The sequence below is a fragment of the Antedon bifida genome, chromosome 1, assembly GCF_963402885.1.
Source record: "Antedon bifida chromosome 1, ecAntBifi1.1, whole genome shotgun sequence".
Lineage (NCBI taxonomy): Eukaryota > Metazoa > Echinodermata > Crinoidea > Comatulida > Antedonidae > Antedon > Antedon bifida.
Genome location: NC_136226.1, coordinates 4,877,581 through 4,898,208, shown reverse-complemented (window position 1 = coordinate 4,898,208; position 20,628 = coordinate 4,877,581). Strand labels below are relative to the sequence as shown.

The following is a 20,628-nucleotide window of genomic DNA, read 5'->3' as shown; positions in this document are numbered from 1 at the left end:
GTGTATGCATAAGTAATCGTCGCTCCATGGTTCTGATGGTAGAATCTTTTCAGATAAGGACTATAAACCATATGCCCAGTGTACACAAAATGCTCGTGTGCACTTTAAAGAACCTACAGTGGTACCTACCCGTTTTGCAACGAGTAGGGGGTTACTCACACAGCCACTGTTGTGGACCGATGAGGTTGTGCCGTAGTTGGCAGCACTGACATGAGGAGACCCTTATGAACCAAAAATGCTCAAATAAAATGTTAAGATTAATCACTAACATGATGTGAAGCATGTTACAAAACATGATTAAAATAGTGCTTATGATCAAGGACTGAATTGAATTTACATACATATCCATAACTTATACAAACTCTGTTAACATCATTAATATGATAAGTTAAAGTCATAAGATAGATTGACAAATCAGCATTTGATTTTATTACTTCCAAGGCAGAGCACACAACCATATTGGCCCAGCTTGCACACAACTCATTAGTATAAATCGATCGTGACAGATGATTCCTATGTGGATGGTTTCTCTAAACTCATCAGGACTACAGATCATAATAATTGAGTTGTTCCAATAATTCAACGCAAACAGCAGTATTCCAGAATATTGACATTTTTATTCAATATTTTTCTTACAAAATAACTATTTGATAATACGAACAAATTAAACTTTTTCATTGATACAGTAAAAGACAAATTTTGTAATATATACACAGCATGTAATCAAGAAATATTAATCACGATATAGGTGGAACAAAAAGTTACAAGAATATGGGCAACCATTAGGGCCAACAAAACATATACACACACATGCTGTATGCTGTAAAACGGTGAACAAATTCATTTTTGCAAAAAGCTGTAAAAGAGAATCCTCTAAGAACCAAAGGTGGTATTTATTAGTTTTCAATTACAGTACAATCGCTTTTAACGCTACAACCTTCAGAAGCCAACAACATGCCCTCTTAGTGGTGTCTTCTGGATTGGAAGAGGGAATCTACTGCAGTGAATAGTGTTGCCTAATTTATACAGTATCATAGACAAATTCCATGATACAGTGTCATATGTCAAGGTTAGACAAATGACAAATAGGTTTCACATGAACATGCTGTAACACATAATTTGTATTGTATAATTTGCCTAGATACTGTACATTACAAAAATCGGCTAAATTTGCTCCTGTACGTCTTCACTTCACCAATTTTTATTACCAACTATTTATTTAACTCGCTTTTGTTGTCTGCTACGGTAAATATCATGAACCGGTGCGGCTTGTGTTACGTGTTCGTCTTCATCAGATTCATCATTTTGGTTTTCTCCTCCATCACGTTTTCTTTTCTTTTTCGCATCCGCCTCTTGAGTTGCGTCTTTAGGTTGGCCGTTTGATAACTGCTGAGGTGCAGCTGAAAAAGGATGTTAAACAGTTGTTTTTCAAAACTCTAAAGTAAAGCTCTATCTACACTATCAAACTAGTTTGACAAAATAAGTGTGATGGTGGTGATATGCCCAAATATGGTAGTGATGTGACATCATCATGTCCATATATAGGCACCACATTTTTTTGTCAAACTAGTTTGATAGTGTAGACAGAGCTTAAGTGGAATATTCCATTATTTAATTAAATTCTTAAAATACAACTTTTAGTTTATGCATAATGTACTTACGTTCTTTTAAACGACAGTCTGAGATCATTCGCATTAAATCATCCACTCTAACAAATGGTCCCTAAACATGAAAATTTTCAAAATACATTAATACAGCAAATTGATATGTTGCAAACAAACACCAGTGCATCTTCCCCGTTTTGTTTGCTTGCAATGGCTATAACTGACCTGGGAATGTGGCTTCAAATGGGCATATCTGATTAGCTGATTTTCAGCATAAAGGAGCCATGTACGTATATATCAACAATTCAAGATACTTACATTAAAGGATGTTGGCGGTGGTAGAAGAGACATAACATATGAAGCTGCAGGAGGGGGAGGAAAGACACCTCCTGGAACAATATGAGCGCCAATAGCTAACAAAAAAATTATATGAATATTCATGATTATAAAAAAACTAATGGATTATTCTCACTTAAAAATATGTAAGACTTAGATGCTCTACTTGCTCAACTTAGGCCTAAATACATAGCCTATAATAAGTTGATGAATATGCATTAGCATTATATATATGAATATTGATTAATTATAATCTAAATATAATAATAATATTTATATTGAATATTCATTAGAAAATGTATGAATATTGATTAGGTAATCAGTGTAATACAAACAATATATTTTATACTCACGAGGAAAGGCTTTGGGTTTGAACGGTAGCATTTGTGCTAAGTCTGGCTTTGGGTATTCTGGCTTTTTCCTTTCATCTGTTAATTCTTCTGTTCTCTCTGATGAAGATGCATCTGGGTTCTTGTGGTGTGTCGTGACTTGTGTAATAGCGCTTCTTTTTATTAAATCCTAGATGATGTAGAAAACATATGTAAATATTTAATAATCACTTCCGACTGAAGAAAAAGAACATCCAAGAAGGAAAACTTGATTACATTCATTTTGTAGTAATTCGATTTTACATTTGAGACTTTTTATATAATGATAACAAAAATGGCGTGTAAATATAGCTATTCTTACCCTGTAACCAAGAGCCTTTAATTCACTTGAAGTACATGGGTAAAGATCAAGATATCGATACCTATCAATTAAGAGTGCAGTTTCCTTGTCCTTAAAATCCTGTAAAATAATAATAATTAGAAATGGTTTGTTTTAAAACTGTACATGACTAATTGTATGTATAGCAACATTAACATATTTCGTGATAATATTAATAATTTATTACTGTACTAAGACAATTCAAGGCAAAAAGATTGAGCCACTAACAAAGTGTCTGCTTAGTACGGGTGTTCCCTGAAAAGAGGTTGGATAGAAGTGTTAAATATATATTTTCAAAGAAAAGTTTCCTCCAAACCAGGGGTTCTACAATATTCCAATTAAAGCGATGTTCATACTGTAAGCTATAATTTTTTAGCAACTGACGGTAAACCAAGCTAAATGTGAATGCAGCTTAAAAAAGCAGTATCATGTCACAATAGAAAGAGAAATAAACGTACGTCCGTAAAGTTTTGAAACCGTCTTCGTTCAACTTTCAAAATACTAGATAGGTCACCACACGTCGACTCAAAGTCTTCAAATCGTAACCAGATCTCACTAGATATAAAACAAACAAAAATATTTGAATAACTAAAATACAACTTTTAAATACCATAGATTTATTATACAACTAGAGAGTCAACTCTAACATTATCTCAGCTCAAAAAAGCAATCTTTTTATACATTTATTGTCATACATTCTTGGTGATGATTTCATATCTATAATTTTATTTCATTAAAAATGATGAATCCAAAAACTATTTATCATGTCATGTCACGGAAGTCAATCCAACTAATGTTTTCCACTTCTGTACCTTTACCCACTTATTTCACTCAGCATAATTTAAATAAATCTCCCACTGTAAAAAAAACTCTTTACATTTGCATACAATTTTATTATCCAGCCTAGAACTTTTTCTATTATTACTCACCCCGATTTGTCCATTGGTAATGACCCTGATGTTAGCACCCTCTCAAATAAAACTCTAGTGTTATTATCCTCTGTATAAACAAAAAGATTGATGAGGAAGTGAGCATGTGACGTATGTGCAGGGATGTGGTAGGGAAAGTAAGTAAACAAGTAACTTCTGGCTGGGGTGGGGAATCAGGTGAACACAAATGGCTCACAGTACACTATTATTCACACCCTACCGTAAAAAAATTTATTTTTTATTTAATTGATGAGGTAATATTATTATTTCTAAGCATATATTGATAATATAATAAACCAATTGAAGTTTAGTTTGTTTCATATTTTTCATACAAAGCACTTTTTTTAAAATTTATTATTTAAAAAATGGCTGCTGTATACAATTAATTTAGGTATTATTATATTATTTTTGACACCTACCATTTAAATGTGAAAGATATTCCAAATAGGCAAGCACATACTCAGGGACGTGCCCATATTTCTTAAGTCCTAGCTCAAAAATCTTGAAAGCCACCTTAGAATCCTGAAATATAAATTGTTCAATGTTTAAGTATTTATATCACTTAAGCTCAGTCTACACTATCAAATTTTATGTGACAAAAAATGTGATATGGCCATATAAGGACATGATAATGTCATATCACTACCATATTTGGGCACATCACAGAAATGGTGAGACATTCTCTATCTTTTAAATTACTAAAAATGGAACAAAAGATGAAAACATTTATATCTTTTTCCTAAACTATACAGTGGAAAGAGCTTTTATCAGAACACCATATATGAACCAGTGTCAGTTACATACAGAGTGCTCTACTACCAATCTTCTGTTCCGTTTAAAATATGATTATGGTTTAAAAGGATGGTCAACTCTCTATAAACTGGACTCTTGGACTGTTAATCAGAAACTTCTCCAAAACCAGAAGATATTGGTTCTAAATTCTGCCTTTTTAAAATGTATTCAGAGACCAGGAAACGTGGTCTAGTTTTGGGAAAGTTACCCAAATTGAATAATGAAGTAAATACTCACTTTACTGCAGTAGTATTCCATCAGAGCTGCAGCTGCGTAGACATGGTACTGTGAGCGCGAGTCTTCTCTTGCCTTCTTGAATATGCCACGTGCAGATTTGATTCCTTCAGCTCTGCGGCCAAACTTCATATACTGAATGTACGCCTACAATAATTTGATAATACATACTAGTTTTTATTTTCTTACAAATGTATACCATTTTGATACAGAAAATGTTGTGAAGATAAAAATGAACAAAAATAAACAGGATTATAACATAAGTGTTCATTATGGAGGTGTGGTGACATCTAAGAGCAAAATAAAAAACATAGAACATACCAGTGTAGGATCAATTTCTTCAATAGTCAGAAATCGTTTGTAGATGTTGTGAACTTTATCATATTTCATCCTTGCCTAAATAATAAATAAAATTGTTGTTACAAGATGCTTGAATTAAAACAAATTTAAAACATCTTTATTGTATTATTATTTATAAAAACATGTGATTATATATTGTGTATTTAATAGTAACTACAGGTGGATACTTTGCATACCTCTTCAAAATCTGCATATGCAAAGTAGAGTAACATATTGTTCTTTAACAGTGTGGTAATAGCTCTTTCATATATAGCAGCTGCTTCGTCACTGAACACTTTTGCATTGTTGATATCCTGTAAAAAATATATTTAAATTACTATTTTTTCTATACATCTATGAAGATGTATAATATATCTATACATCTATATTATATTCTTAAACAGAATTGTTTAGTTTTGCCTGCAACATAATTTTAATGGATTCCACAATTTCATTTTGCTTACCCCTTTCTCTGCAAATATCTTGCTTGAATTTTCTAGATAGAGGGCAGCCTCATACCAAATATCAGGATGATGTCCAAGACAAAGTAACGTCTGTTCATATGCAAACATTACTAAAGAAAGAAAAACATATTGAAGTATTGAAAATTATTATTTAATACATATGTGACAGTTGGTGTGCGCCTCCGTCTCTGTTTCCCTTTCCTTTCTGTTTTCCTATGCTAATTGATTCTTTAATTTTACGTTTAATCCAACCTTGTTCTTTACAATCAATTCCTGGTCTCTTAGATTATTTAATACAATTATTGGGATTATAAACAAAATCATTTATTATTTTGAATAAAATGAAATAAAAATTATTTTGGAGTGTCTGTATTAGATACTTTCTACACTAATGACATTTCTGATGTCCAAGCTTGGCCTACGTTTTAAGTAGACCAATGTCCAAGAATGGCCTACGTTTTAAGTAGACCAATGTCCAAGAATGACTTTATGCCAAAGGGTATGTAAAGGTAGGCCTATCAGAGGGACTTATTACCTCTTTTTGTGATGAGAGTTTGATCTTCAGTGCGTAGTGGGTTACTCTTTTCAAATGCAATATAACTTTTCCACAGCTCAACTTGTTTTGCTTCTTCTGGTGTTCCCATTGGTGGCACAGAAGGGTTGTTACGATTCAAACCTTTCGTGTTTGCTTCAAATTCCTATATTAAAAGGAAATTAAAATATTAAATACATCCTCAAAAGCAAAAAAAAATAAAAAAGAAGTAAAATGCACACAAAGTAACAAACACCAATCCATATAACAATTCATGGAAATTAAATAGTTTATAGTTTTTTATTAAACTGAAAAAAATACCTTCGCCACTCTTCTGGCATTCTGATAGTCTCGGTTCCTGTCCTCCAACAACTTTTTGGCAATGATTGGATTGATACTCTACAATAAAATGAAACGCTTATAAATATGCATTTGAAATACTGAAATTAACCTAATCTTATAAATACATACGATAACCTATTAAAGGGACGTCGGGACCCAACAAAGTTAATAGGCGTGTCTCCTGAATAGGGGTTGGCTATAGTGTTAAAAGCTATATTTCCTCTTCTTTAGATTCACATGAATGTAAAAAATAGCTACCGTAGCATCTTAACCATTATTTTTTTTTTAGCTGGGGTTGTGCGTAAATTTATCTGCCTATGCTTATAGAGGGTTGAGCACCCTTTACATTCTGTACTTACATTTTCATACTGTACATAATCTTTCCAAAGTGCATCAATGTTGATCATAGGGTTAACAATACCCCTCTGGTACACTCTCCGCACTGCTGTGATACGCTGGTTCTCGGCATAGGATCCTACAGCTTCACTGCAAAATGAATTAGTAAAGTAGATATAAATTACTAAACAAAAATTAAAGGAAAAAAATTAAAGGACAACAAAATTACAGAAGACAAATAGAAGAAATATAACTAAGCAATACAAGAAGGAAGCAAGTGAATAAAAGGAAGAAAACGTTATGGTTGAGAAAGAAAACTGGAGAAGAAAAACAAGGAATGAAAGAAGGAAGGATGTATAAATATGAAAAAGAAAGGGCAATACAAGAAGAAAAAAACCCATTATGGTAGAGAAAGAAAACTGGAGAAAAAAAACAAAGAATGAAAAAAAGGAAGGAATTATAAATAGAAAAAAGAAAGAGCAATACAAGAAAAAAACGTTATAGTTGAGAAAGAAAACTGGAGAGGAAAAACAAAGAATGAAAAAAGGAAGGATAAAAAATAGAAAAAAGAAATGGAAATACAAGAAAAAAACGTTATGGTTGAGAAAGAAAACTAGAGAGGAAAAACAAAGAATGAAAAAAGGGAGGATGTATAAATAGAAAAAGAAAGGGCAATACTAGAAAAAACGTTATGGTTGAGAAAGAAAACTAGAGAGGAAAAACAAAGAATGAAAAAGGAAGGATGTATAAATAGAAAAAGAAAAGGCAATACTAGAAAAAACGTTATGGGTGAGAAAGAAAACTAGAGAGGAAAAACAAAGAATGAAAAAGGAAGGATGTATAAATAGAAAAAGAAAAGGCAATACTAGAAAAAACGTTATGGGTGAGAAAGAAAACTAGAGAGGAAAAACAAAGAATGAAAAAAGGAAGGATGTATAAATAGAAAAAGAAAGGGCAATACTAGAAAAAAATGTTATGGTTGAGAAAGAAAACTGGAGAGGAAAAACAAAGAATGAAAAAAGGAAGGATGTATAAATAGAAAAAGAAAAGGCAATACTAGAAAAAACGTTATAGTTGAGAAAGAAAACTGGAGAGGAAAAACGAAGAATGAAAAAAGGGAGGATGTATAAATAGAAAAAGAAAATACTACAAAAAACTTTATGGTTGAGAAAGAAAACTAGAGAGGAAAAACAAAGAATGAAAAAGGAAGGATGTATAAATAGAAAAAGTAAGGACAATACTAGAAAAAACGTTATGGTTGAGAAAGAAAACTGAAGAAGAAAAACAAAGAATAAACAGGAAGGATGTATAAATAGAAAATGAAGGCAATACAAGAAAAAAAATTGAGAAAGAAAACTCGAGAAAAAATGAATGAATGTAAATACGAAAGAAGAACGTAAACATTGATTCGGAAAAACGTATAAAAGACAACGAAATTAGTAGACTAAAAAAGAAGAAAGATAGGGTTTATGAGAGACACGTTTGGTGTTCTTATCGTATTGAGCGTGAACAATAACGTAATACCAGTACTTTAAGAAAGTTAAGATACAGTATTTAAAGAAGTCAAATAGATTCGTTTTAAGTAACGTTTTTAGTAACGTTTTTAGAAGGTAACGAACAATTCAAACCGTGTTGTTGATAACTTACACTCCTTTGAGAAAAGTAATATATTCCTGCCATATTTGGTATGAATTCACGTCCATTCCCATTTTATCGAGCGCGAAATCGTACGCCTGCGCCATCTTCTCGCGAAACGACGGCAGAGTGCATTTAGTTTCACGGACATAACTCAGGTAGCACTTCCACAGATCGGCATTTAACACTTTCATTAAACAACGCTGGAAAAGCTGTAAAATGGAACACAAGTAATACGATATTATATTATAAACGTAAAACAGTTATTTATAATTATAACATTTACGTCCCAGCATTGCGTCTAAAGTGCGATCCAAACTTAACGTGTATAACTACAAACGTACGAGAATACTAACGTGTAAAATTTAAATGATAGGTAGGATGACGTATAAATTACGAGTAATTACATTAGGAAGTTTGAAATGAACATCGGGAATTCAATTCGGAACGTATACTATTACAAACGTATGATATTCTAACGTATGAATCAAATGGCACAACGGTCCAAACGTAAATAATTAACTATGGCGTATGTTATGGCACTAACAAAGTTGCATCCCAAACGTACAGTAAGAAATTCAGGTAAGAATAACGTATATCACAATCGTATGGAATTCCAAACGTAAGAAATGTCGAATGTATAAATTACGAACGTATTGAATTCACATATTAAAACTACGCAAGAAATTGTATTACGTCTAAAAAATTACGTACAGAATACAAGCAATGGCAAATCCGAAGATGATACGCATGATGTATTCCGAATTTATGAAATTGCGAGCTTCAGACATTCTAAACATGCGGAATTACATACGTACGGAATTACGTCAGTCAGACATTCTGAACATGCGGAATTACATACGTACGGAATTACGTCAGTCAGACATTCTGAACATGCGGAATTACATACGTACGGAATTACGTCAGTCAGACATTCTGAACATGCGGAATTGCATACGCACGGAATTATTTCAGTAAGAAATACCGAACGTATGAATTTAGATATTAATAGAATTCCAAACGTATGGATGAATGAATTTTGTATAATTTAAAATTGACTTTGGGCCGAAAAGAAATTCATAATTTAATTCATAAACTAATATGAAACGTTTTTCAAAAGACCTTTAACATAACGAAGTATCAAATAATCTATTTCTTACTCTTACCTTTTCAACTCGATCATAATTCTTTTGTCTCATCTGTAATAAATGAAAGAAATGGAATGCACCTTGTTTTATACATTTTTATACGAATTACTGCCTAAATGAACATAGGACATTACAACATATTGCGTTATTTTGTACTGTGCGGATGGTTTTATCGTTATGTAAAATTAAGAAGAATTTTAAACGTTGTTTTTTCCGATGATCGGTTGTTCTAATAAATTGGTGTGAAATTCAAATTAATACAGAGCGAATCCAGAAATACATTACAAGAGAAAGCGGTAAAAACACGGAAAAATATATAAATTATGCTCTATAATATTGATAACAATATTATTAAAGATATTATTATTATTATGGTATGAAAATGCGGATATAACACCAAATGTGTATCCCAATAAATGGAGCGAAAGCTAAGAGCTCAATTGATGGCTGCGGTGAGTGGGGAGAGATCGGCGCTTCCGTCACGTCTGGATCTGTACAGTTGCCGATTCTATATGATTATGATCTTATCGTCAATATTGAACGTATGTTGTGGTATAACGGAACAAGATTATAAATAAGGAGTGTCTGAGTTTGTGTTCGAATACTATAGTATGTATGCTATTAATTTTAACAAATGTACAATATATATAATTTAGCCTTACAACAATTTACACAGACCAGCGGTAACGGAAACCGGAAAACCAGCGTGTCCTACGTTTCTACATCATTCTATCCTGAGCGGGTTTCCACTCAACCACTCGGCGTTTCGAGTAAATGGTCATACGAAATATAAATATATATTCTATCAATTCTGTTTATATATATATACGGAACGTGCACAAAACGCAAACTCATCAAGAAACACGGCAAAGACCCAATGGACGGGGATACTTGAATAATGGAGCGAAAGTACAGTGCTCACATTGATGGCTGCGGCGGAACGACAAACACACAATGCAAAATGAACAGGAGATACAACAGAGAGAAAAAAAAAGATATTTGATAAAAATGGAGCGCGAAAGAGCTAACATTAATGAGACATGGTGGTGGAACTACACGAAACGAAAAATCAAAAGCGAAACCTGATAAACGGAGCGAAAGATCTTAAAGATGTATTGTCCCACAAAAAACATGAAAAATTAAGATTAAAAAAATCAGACATTAAATATGCCAATTTGCAATTTTAATGAAGTTATTCACTTCTGTAAAAAAACAAAAAAAAATATTTCACTTATAAAAAGACAAAAGAAACATTTAATTTTAATCAAAAACCATTGTCGATCCAGTTTTTGGTCAAAGTGAATAACTATTATGTGACATTAAAATGGCATATTAAAAAAAAGAATGTGAAAACATTTTTGTTTAGGGGGACAATATATCTTTAACTATAAAAGAAAAAAGTGATAGCTGCGACGGATCTACCAACTCACAACGCAAAATAACCAGGAAACGGATATCGAATGGCGATACCTGATAAATGGAGCGAGAGAAAGAAATTATGAATGCGGCGAAACTACCAACACGCAACGCAAAATCACCAGGATAAACGGAGATCAAATGGTGATACCTGATAAATGGAGCGAAATAGTTCAAATTCACGGCTGTAGCAGAACTACCAACATGCATGACCGCAAACTCACCAGGGGACAAGACAGAGATAAAATTGGGTTACTTGATAAATGGAGTGGTGAAAGAGTAAAAAATAATGACTGTGGCTGAACTATATCAAACAAACAACACAGAATTATCAGGCGATAAAACAAAGACCTAAATGGGGATACCAGTATGACAAAATAGTAGGACAAGCAGACGGATGATTCAGTCCGAGAGATAAGAAAATAGATTAGGGACATTTTTTTTATTTGTACAGTAGTATTGTATGGAACATCCTAGCTTGACAAGAGAATGATACACCGTTGAAATAAATAAAGAGCTTTCGATTACAAAAACATAGGACCAAGAAATAACGTGTCATAACTGTGTTGAGGAATTGATTGAGGAAGCCCGTCGTCCCAATGTCCACGCATGCATTAACGTGACGTAATTTAGTCCGTCGTCGTACTGTACCATGGAGGAATATAGTTCCGAAAGCCTCTTTTTTTTTATTCAACTGTGTATAATCGTTTTTTCAAGCCAAAATATTTTATTTAAATAACCTAAGGGGTTTAGAACTCTTTTATCTTGCTGTACAATATATCAGTTTACTGTTTCTCAGTAGACTTACTACTGAACATTATTCACCTAAGCGTTGAGATCACCAGTAATGACGGGATAAAGGTCTATTTACACTATGGTACAGTAGGACAATAACGATAGACGATATATAGATTAATGTGCACTTTTCCTACTAAAAACAGAAATCTAAAAAGTTTTATCGTCGCGATATTTTTGCTCTTACTAATCATGACGTCATTTGATTGGATTTAAAAAGAAATACAGTATTATTTTTATCAGACATCATAAATGGTTATAGGATGCAAACTTTTTGGATTTCTGTTATGTAGGAAAAATGCACATTTATCTATATATATCGTCGATCGTTATTGCCCTAGTGTGTAGCATTCGTTGTGTGATGTTTTCTCCCGATGGACATGGTGGAAGATTGTTGTTTTTCTACCACAAAAGGGTACACAAACCAATGACTCTATGAAGGAATACTAAAATTAATTCTGGCATATTTAACATCAGTAAAAGGAGATAATGTGAAACACATGTGATGCTGTATGCTGGATGTATCCTATACTTAAAAAATCTAGCTAGATACAGTAGGAAGAATCTGGTGGAATTGGTATTCTAAGTAACGGCTTAACTTAAGTTCAAACCAATTTTAATTTCAGCAACTGATAAGAATATATTTTGTCATAAAGAACACAGGTGCCGTCTGACACGCTGAAACAAGTAGGGCGAACACATGTTGACTTAGATACTTAAACCAACTATGCCAGAGGTTGTCACATCTAATTGATCGTGAAAACGTGTGGAAAAACATAAATGTATAGGCCTACATAATAATTGTACACAATTGTAAATTGATAAAATAGCATTACTAAATGTGCCAAAATCATAATAAAAAGTACGTTCGTTCTCTCTAACGGAGATTTTAATGTTCAATGAAAGTACATAGAAATGTACATAAAAGTACCGTATACAGAATCTGTATATTAGACTAAAAAATTAAACTACAAAGCCCGATTATGACATTTTATTAGGCCTACTCTAACTGACACGGTTTTTGTGACCGACAACAAATCAGATAGAAGAAATTTCTTTCGTTTTAATTTGGTCTAAACATGAAGGAATTATTCCTCTATGGTCTAAACAAAGTAATGTTTAACAGATGAGGGAACTACAGTACATAGTTGAAAAGATCCACAACAACAAACTTTGCCATTTAAAAACGACAACAAACAAAACGGACTCAATAAATATTTTAGATTAGGTTTAAACTTCGTTCTAAAATGGAAAGGCTTCGTGGAAGAGTTTTTGCTATGAGAAGAGTAGGTCTACCGGAGGAGATATACTATCGGTACTAACATATTGTGAGATACAGTGGAACTGAGCTTCACAGACAATGTAACTAAATTTATTCTGTAATAATGAAAATGGAAGTAGATTAGGCCTAAATCAGTCGTCGAAGGAAGGACTAAAATATTCGTATTCGGGGCAAAGTATTTCAAGAAATCGGCATAATGTTTCTTTCCTTTGAGCAAACCTATAAATATTGTAGTAGGCCCTACAGTTTACTAGTGGAATTATGCAAGTGTGATCGGGAACATTGCCAACCGTCTAACATGCAGCAGTGTACATCATTATGAAAACATAGTTATGTACACATACATACCGGGGCTCCTGCTGTGCTTTATGTTAACAATACTGCTTTACTCGTTAGTGTATATTATCTTTCAATAAACTACCTTGTGAACAAGACAGCGTGAGAAGGATCGAGCTTAAGGAGAAAACCCAAAACAGCGGGAGATTTGAACTTGAAATCACGCACAATAACACTGACGATAATGATATTTCCATTGTTAATGTACAATACAAGCTAACAACTTCATACAATTCCATCCGAATCCCAAACAGAAGAATAATGTATGTTTCACATTCTTTTTTTTTTATTATCGCAGAAAAGGACAGTGGATGAAACAGCGGGAGATTTGAACTTCGAATCGGGCACAAGAACAAGAAAATGTTAATAATAAATCAATGTACAGTACAAGCAGCTAACATTATTTGATTTTGTCAAATTACTAGACAGAAAGAAACATAGTAAATAAATGTTTCACAAAAATGTATAGAATAGAATATCGCACCCGTGCTTAAGAGGTACGTGGAAAAGCGGGAAATTTGAACCACAAATCACAATCCTGACACGTGTACCGTAGGCCTACACGCAGGCTAACAATTATGATTTTATAACATTTTTAGACAGACAGAAGCACGTGATTTGTGCCAGATTATCATAAAAAACAAAAAGAAGCGGGAAATTTGAACCTCAAATCGCAATACTGACACGTGTACCGTAGGTCTACACGCTAACAATTATGATTTTATAAAATTCCAAGACAGACAGAAGCACGTGATTTGTGCCAGATAGAAAACAAAAAGAAGCGGGAAATATGAACTTAATATCACAATACTGACAAGTGTACTGCTAACAATTATGATTTATCAAATTCCAAGACAGACAGAAGCACGTGATTTGTTCCAGATTATCACAGAAAACAAAAAGAAGCGGGAAATTTAAACCTCAAATCACAATACTGACAAATGTACCATAGGCCTACACGCTAACAACTATGATTTTTTATTAAATTCCAAGACAGACAGAAATACGTGATTTGTGCCAGATTATCATAGAAAACAAAAAGAAGCGGGAAATTTGAACCTTGCATCACAATAGTGACAAGTGCACCATAGGCCTACACGCTAACAATTATGATTTTATCAAATTCCAAGACAGAGACAGAAGCACGTGATTTGTGCCAGATTATCACAGAAAAGTACCTTCTTAAAAAGAAAAACAAAAGAAGCGGGAGATTTGAACCACAAATCACGCATGCTTCACATGCTTTTGTCCAGATTGTCAATACATAGACAATTTAAAGAGATACAATACAGCAGAACCAGGGAAGAGTGAAATTAATTAGGTACTGTATGTAATTTCATTCTTTCCTGGTAGAACACCTCACTTCAGGGCGGGTTGAGACGTAGTCAACCACACTATGGTCAAGGAAAAATTGGTGCATCAAACACTTTCATTTCAAATCTGAATGGAACTACTGTACAGTACGTACGGAGTTGACGCAGACCACGTGTTCAAGAAATTATATGAATCTTGCAATGGTGACATTCGTTTGTACTAATAAAGTACGTAAATAAATATACAGTACAAGTGTTTACACCTAGCAGTCCCGACTGAGACTATTGTAACACACTGTGTATGTTCACAAAACTAGGAAACAATTTGTGATTGCTTCCACCAAAGAAAAGTTCAATTTAGTAAGGTTTATGATCATGAACAGACGTTGGTTACATATATCTACTTTGCTCTATGATCTTTCGCATGCATGTAGTAAAAGACCGCTGGATTTCGAACCACCTAATTACTTTCTCAGCAGTATAGGCAATTAAACAGTTGGGCCTGGCGTTCACTAAAAGTCACATGTATATACCCCTACTTTACAATGGTACTGTCCATTGTTAGGTCGTTTTATTCAAATGTTGAAGTTTTCCGGAGTTTCCTTTTACACAGAATAGTGCATTCTCCAAAGACCAATCAAATTCATAACACATTAAATTACCATTGATTTATTCACTGTATTGTAAAGCAAATCTATATTGTTATTGTCTGTGGTACTTACCTCACACAGCTTTGTGTAAATGACTAAAATGATCTGGTGCTAATAATACACTAAATCAATCACAAAGCTTCAAATATTGTACAATAGTTTTAATAACACACACAAACTTTTTTACCACTTAACAACAAGTCATTTGAGTATTTTCTTTAATTATTTTCAAAACACATTTAATTTTAATAATTAAACCATAATGTCTTTATATTAAAAACAATTAAATATTGCTTTACGAATATTATAAATTTGAACTGTGCATAGTTATGATATCAATGCGTACACTGCTGTTGACGAAGATATTAAAATTAAATTTACGATTAGCACATGTGCAGTAATGAATACAATTAATTTCAGTTAACTCTCTACTCTGTCAAAAAGAAAGCATGCTTTTTCAAACAAGGTCTTTGTCTTTAACTGTAAATAATATTTTAATATAACATAATATCACATTATAAATGGCAGCAACTTTTTATTTAGAATAAAACATTATATAGTTTTATTTTGTGGCTGAAAAGAAAGCATGTTATTATTAGTGGAAGACAAAATATTTCACACAGTTAATTCTAGAAAATGATTCTTTTTCATTGCATTCACTATTCCTCCTCATTGCACTGCTTTCAAATGCACACTTCTTGCAGGGCATTACTAATGTACACTAGGTAGGTTTTTAATAAAGGTTTAATCACTTTCACACCACCCTCTCCAGTTTTACAGTAGTCATTCAACCTTTTAAATCTCAATATCACTTTCTTATCAACACAGCAGCTCAACAATATAATTAAAACTGCTCATTATTTCAGACCTCATCAATTTTTGTACAAATTTAAAATTAAAGCTCACTCCCTGTCACCTGATATTGTGCATTGCGAACTAAAACCAAATCTCCAACCAAAGTCTCTACTCTTTCTGTACAGTACATTCATGAAAAACACAAAGTCTGAACATTCTAAAGCTCCGTCTCCACTTTCAAACTTTTATGTGACAACAAAATTTGATGTGCCCATATACTGTATGGACATGATGATGTCATATCACTACCATATTTGGCCACATCACAATTTTTTGTCAAGCTAGTTTGATACCCATAGTGTAAAAGGAGCTTTAGGAAATGCAAGAATTTCAGTTTGTAATGTATGTATTGTAAGTTGTATGGAAAACACAAAGTTCTGTAAGTTGTATGGAAAACACAAAGTTCTGTAAGTTGTATGGAAAACACAAAGTTCTGTAAGTTGTATGGAAAACGCAAAGTTCTGTAAGTTGTATGGAAAACACAAAGTTCTGTAAGTTGCATGGAAAACACAAAGTTCTGTAAGTTGTATGGAAAACACAAAGTTCTGTAAGTTGTATGGAAAGCACAAAGTTCTGTAAGTTGTATGGAAAATGCAAGTTCTGTAAAGTTGTATGGAAAACAAAAGGTTCTGTAAGTTGTATGGAAAATGCAAGTTCTGTATGTTGTACCATGGATTAAGGAATGATTGTACTGAATGAAAAACACAAGTTCCGTTTGCATGAAAATTCTGTAAGTTTTATTGTAAGCAAACACAAGTTTTGTAAATTGTACAGCATTAAAAACACAAATTTCATGGAACACACTGTAACTGCCGATTAATCTGAATTTGGAGTACATTAGGAGACATTGCGCTTTAGCTGCCATTTGATAAGTCTGTACTGTATGCCAAAACATGGAACGCTCTCCACGGCTAAACTAGTGAAAATATTCCCTGAATTTTGGTAAGTTGTACTGTACTGTGTGGAAACTGTATTTCTTTATACTGTACTGTAAGGTCCAGGCCTTATCTTTTGAGGTGAGCGAGTGCGATCACTCACCTAACAGTAAAACACTCCTAAACTGCCCCTGAGGAGTGTGATTTACAACACACTTAAATTTGGTAACAACTACACACCAAAATAAAAAACGGCACACCTACAGCACCACTGAATGTATTGAGGAGTGCAATTTGTAGCACACCTACAATTTAAAAAAAAAAAAGGCCTGAAGGTCCAGTACTGGAAAAATAATCTGTCATTGTAAATCATATGAGTGTTTAGGTTCTGCATGAGTGTTAATTTATGCAGTTTGTCAAGTTGAAGTAATGTGAACCATGAATGGTATGTACAGTATGTAGTGTAAGCTTTGTTCCCACTGGAAAGCAACACCAGGACAAAATTCAGCGCAAGTCATTGAGTGATGGTTGGGAAAACTGATTAGTCAAATCATTGCATCTACAGTACATTCTTTCTTTGCACCCTGGGAGCAAACAATGGCCTTATTTTACACAATTGATTGTCATTTCTATCCTTTTACTCATCAAGTCATTAAATAACCTGTAGTGTACAAACACACAATTCCATAATTTATTTAAAGTTATGAACTAAACTTATTATTTATCATCAAGTGGTTACATATAATCATTGTGTTTGTAGATTTTATTATTAAATTATTTAAAAAAAAATGTTAATGCCTTCATTCATTAATATTTTGACACCTAATTTTTAAAATTTGAATTTCATTTATTTTTCGTTTTTTTAATGAATTTAAAATTGTAATACTGTATACAGTATAAAATGATGTTATGTTATAAAAATGTATACTGCAACTAATGTTCTTGATCTACTGTTAAAGATAAATGCATTAAGTTTTTAGTTGTACTGTGTATATTTAAAGATGTATTGTCCCCCAAAAACATGAAAAATGAAGATTAATTAAATCAGACTTTGAATATGTTATTTTGTAGTTTTAATAAAGATAATCACTTCCATAGAAAAAAAAACGAAAAAAAAATTATGTTTTCACTTGTAAAATGACAAAATAAACTGTTAAATTCAATCAAAAATGCATTGGCTGGCAGCCAATTTGACCATTTTTTGCTTTAAATTACATTTTTTTCAGGTAAATACATTTTTTTCGATCCAATTTTTGGTCAAAGTGGATAATTATTATGTTACATTAAAATGGAATATTCAACACAAAATTTTTAAGAATTATTTTTTCAGGGGGACAATACATCTTTAATAATGTTTTAATATATTATCGGTTTAATTTATGTTTTTTTTTCATTAATGTGGAACTCACTCTATCAGATACCTTTTATATTCAACTCCATACAAACACCTCACTAATTGGCTCAATTTCTCTCTCCTTCTCAGACTCAATAAAAACCGTCCAATAAAAAGAGACAACAAAGAAAACGCAGTACACAAATCAGTCGTAAGACTCATTTACTGTGTGAATGTCGGTTATCACAGACTTTAAGCATGAACATTTTTTGCATACTAAATCTGTGACAGCCATATACGCATAAAATAATAGTAATCATGAACTGAAAACAATATGATGATGAACCAAACAAAAGTGAAACATTGAAGGTAGAAATATTATAAAAAATATTTATTATAATATATATAATATAGTTAGTTAAGTTAATTTTTAAGTTAATACTTGGCCCATTGTCGTAACATTTGAGATGTATTGATGTAGCGCACATAAAATCTAATTTTGTTTCATGGTTATTTAATATTTTTCTCCTCTCTTTCAATACTGCATGGTGCTTTAAATTAACCCAGGAGAAAGGGTGTAAAAGGGTAAAGATTTAGGCTGGGTAATTTAAAAAGGAAGGTGGAAGGGCCCAAAAAGGTAAAGACTGGGTAATGTAAGGAAGCATTATAAAGGCAAACACTTAAGATTGGTGATTTAAAGACAGGTTGAAGCCCTTAAAAATGTAAGCTGGGTGATATATAAAGTAAGTCATGTGGAAGGGTCTAAAACATTAAACATTTGAGCTTGGTGGTTTAAATTATGCAAGGTTTAAATACTTTTTGCTGGACTTAATTAATAGTTGGTTCACACACAATTAAATCCATCTATAAATTTCTGCCTTCAAGTTTCACTATAAATCCTAAATATTAATTGAATTATTAGCAAGAAAGTAAAATAAAGATTGCTAGTAACCTCTTGATCAGTGTATATTTTCCAGTATCTTCCAGAGTTAGGGAACGTGGATACAAGCAGTTCATACAATGGTCTTGCTTTATCAACTGGTTGATTCTGTTGAAAAATAAAAACAAGAATTAGTTAGCTAGGGTAATTATTAAAAACTCTCTACGAAACTATGTTTCTGCAATTAACCTTTGTAATGTTTGCTTTAATTTCCTCATCATTTATCATCAGTGCACTTATCAGGACTTTTTCAACCATAGTGATTATTGGCTATTGTTACATTTTAGAATTTGTTTTGTGATTGTTAATGTAAATTTGTATGCAAAGTATCTCTTTAGAGATCCCTCTTTGAATATAGTGAATGATGATGGTGCATCAATTTGATCTCTGTTGTGTGGGTGTAAAATTGAGAACTACAGTGCTGTTACGCCGTATGACTGCAGGGAGTCACTATATCTGAACAGTACCATGAAAGCCTCAGTGGTCTAATTTTCAAGACAACTGCATATCAACCGGAAGGTTCCGGGTTTGAATCTCCGCCTGTAAATATATTTTTTATTTTGTTGTATTTTAATAATTATAAGTTCCCATTGAATTGAACAAATGTTCTAAACATCAAAATAACCCGAAAATTAAATTAATAAAGTTTCTTACCGCAGCTTCTCGTAGCAGTACACTCCAAGCATCAACATCATACGGTGACGCCTCCACCTTCTTTTGTGCCTTTTTTACTTTGTCTGGTATGTATCCCCATCCCTAAAAATATCAGGTAGTGTTGTTAACCAAATATTGCAGAAATACTGCAGTGTAGTCATGAAGGTGCATTATTATAAGGTCATTACGACATTATTATTTTGACATTTCTCTAAAAACCGTACTGCTAGGCCCACTCCACTCTCTCTATTCTCAGAACTGTATTTATTTTAGTTTACAGTAAAAATGCATTATTTTATTTAGGCCTAATTCGAAAACTGACACATTAATAACAGACTTCTATTTAGCCACTTTAGGAGTTTACCACTTTATACGCATAAATGCCCTCCACATGCCACTGTCCGGCCATTCCATGTGACCGGTGGTTCACACACACAGGAGGCTACAGTACAGTACACGGCAGTAGTGTAGAAGATCTACCTCCATGCCGCACGGCCGCCTCGTGAGCTTAAAAAATGGCTAACTGCAATAACCACCCAAACTTTTACGTTGCATTACTATATAAAACAAGATAAAAAACCACACATACATACCGCAAAAAGTTCAGGTCTTGTTTCTTTAGCTATGGGAGCTGACATCTTTAATAGATGTGTCCTTTATATGCCTAAATTAATGTGTAAACCGATTCAAATCTGAAGAACAACAAACCCTAAACCCGCGAGAGAAACAAAACAACGACGTAAAGTAAAACTCCCGGATGATTAATTCGTAGTCTTTTAT

The 20,628-nt window shown here is 32.9% G+C and overlaps 1 protein-coding gene across 1 annotated transcript; it reads right to left on the bottom strand.

Annotated features, from left to right (window-relative positions):
* Positions 1-597: 597 nt before the first annotated feature.
* Positions 598-20,585, bottom strand: LOC144838658 (cleavage stimulation factor subunit 3-like). The gene is made up of 20 exons (XM_078694092.1): positions 20,442-20,585; positions 19,849-19,950; positions 19,207-19,302; positions 9,418-9,450; positions 8,264-8,463; positions 6,640-6,766; positions 6,260-6,337; positions 5,942-6,104; positions 5,407-5,516; positions 5,140-5,256; positions 4,925-4,999; positions 4,607-4,750; positions 3,997-4,099; positions 3,578-3,647; positions 3,107-3,203; positions 2,631-2,729; positions 2,294-2,459; positions 1,923-2,017; positions 1,662-1,722; positions 598-1,400 (listed from the first exon to the last, which is right to left on the bottom strand). Exons 1-20 carry the CDS (start codon positions 20,484-20,486, stop codon positions 1,216-1,218), a joined length of 2,166 nt encoding a protein of 721 aa, XP_078550218.1. The 5' UTR covers positions 20,487-20,585; the 3' UTR covers positions 598-1,215.
* Positions 20,586-20,628: the final 43 nt, after the last annotated feature.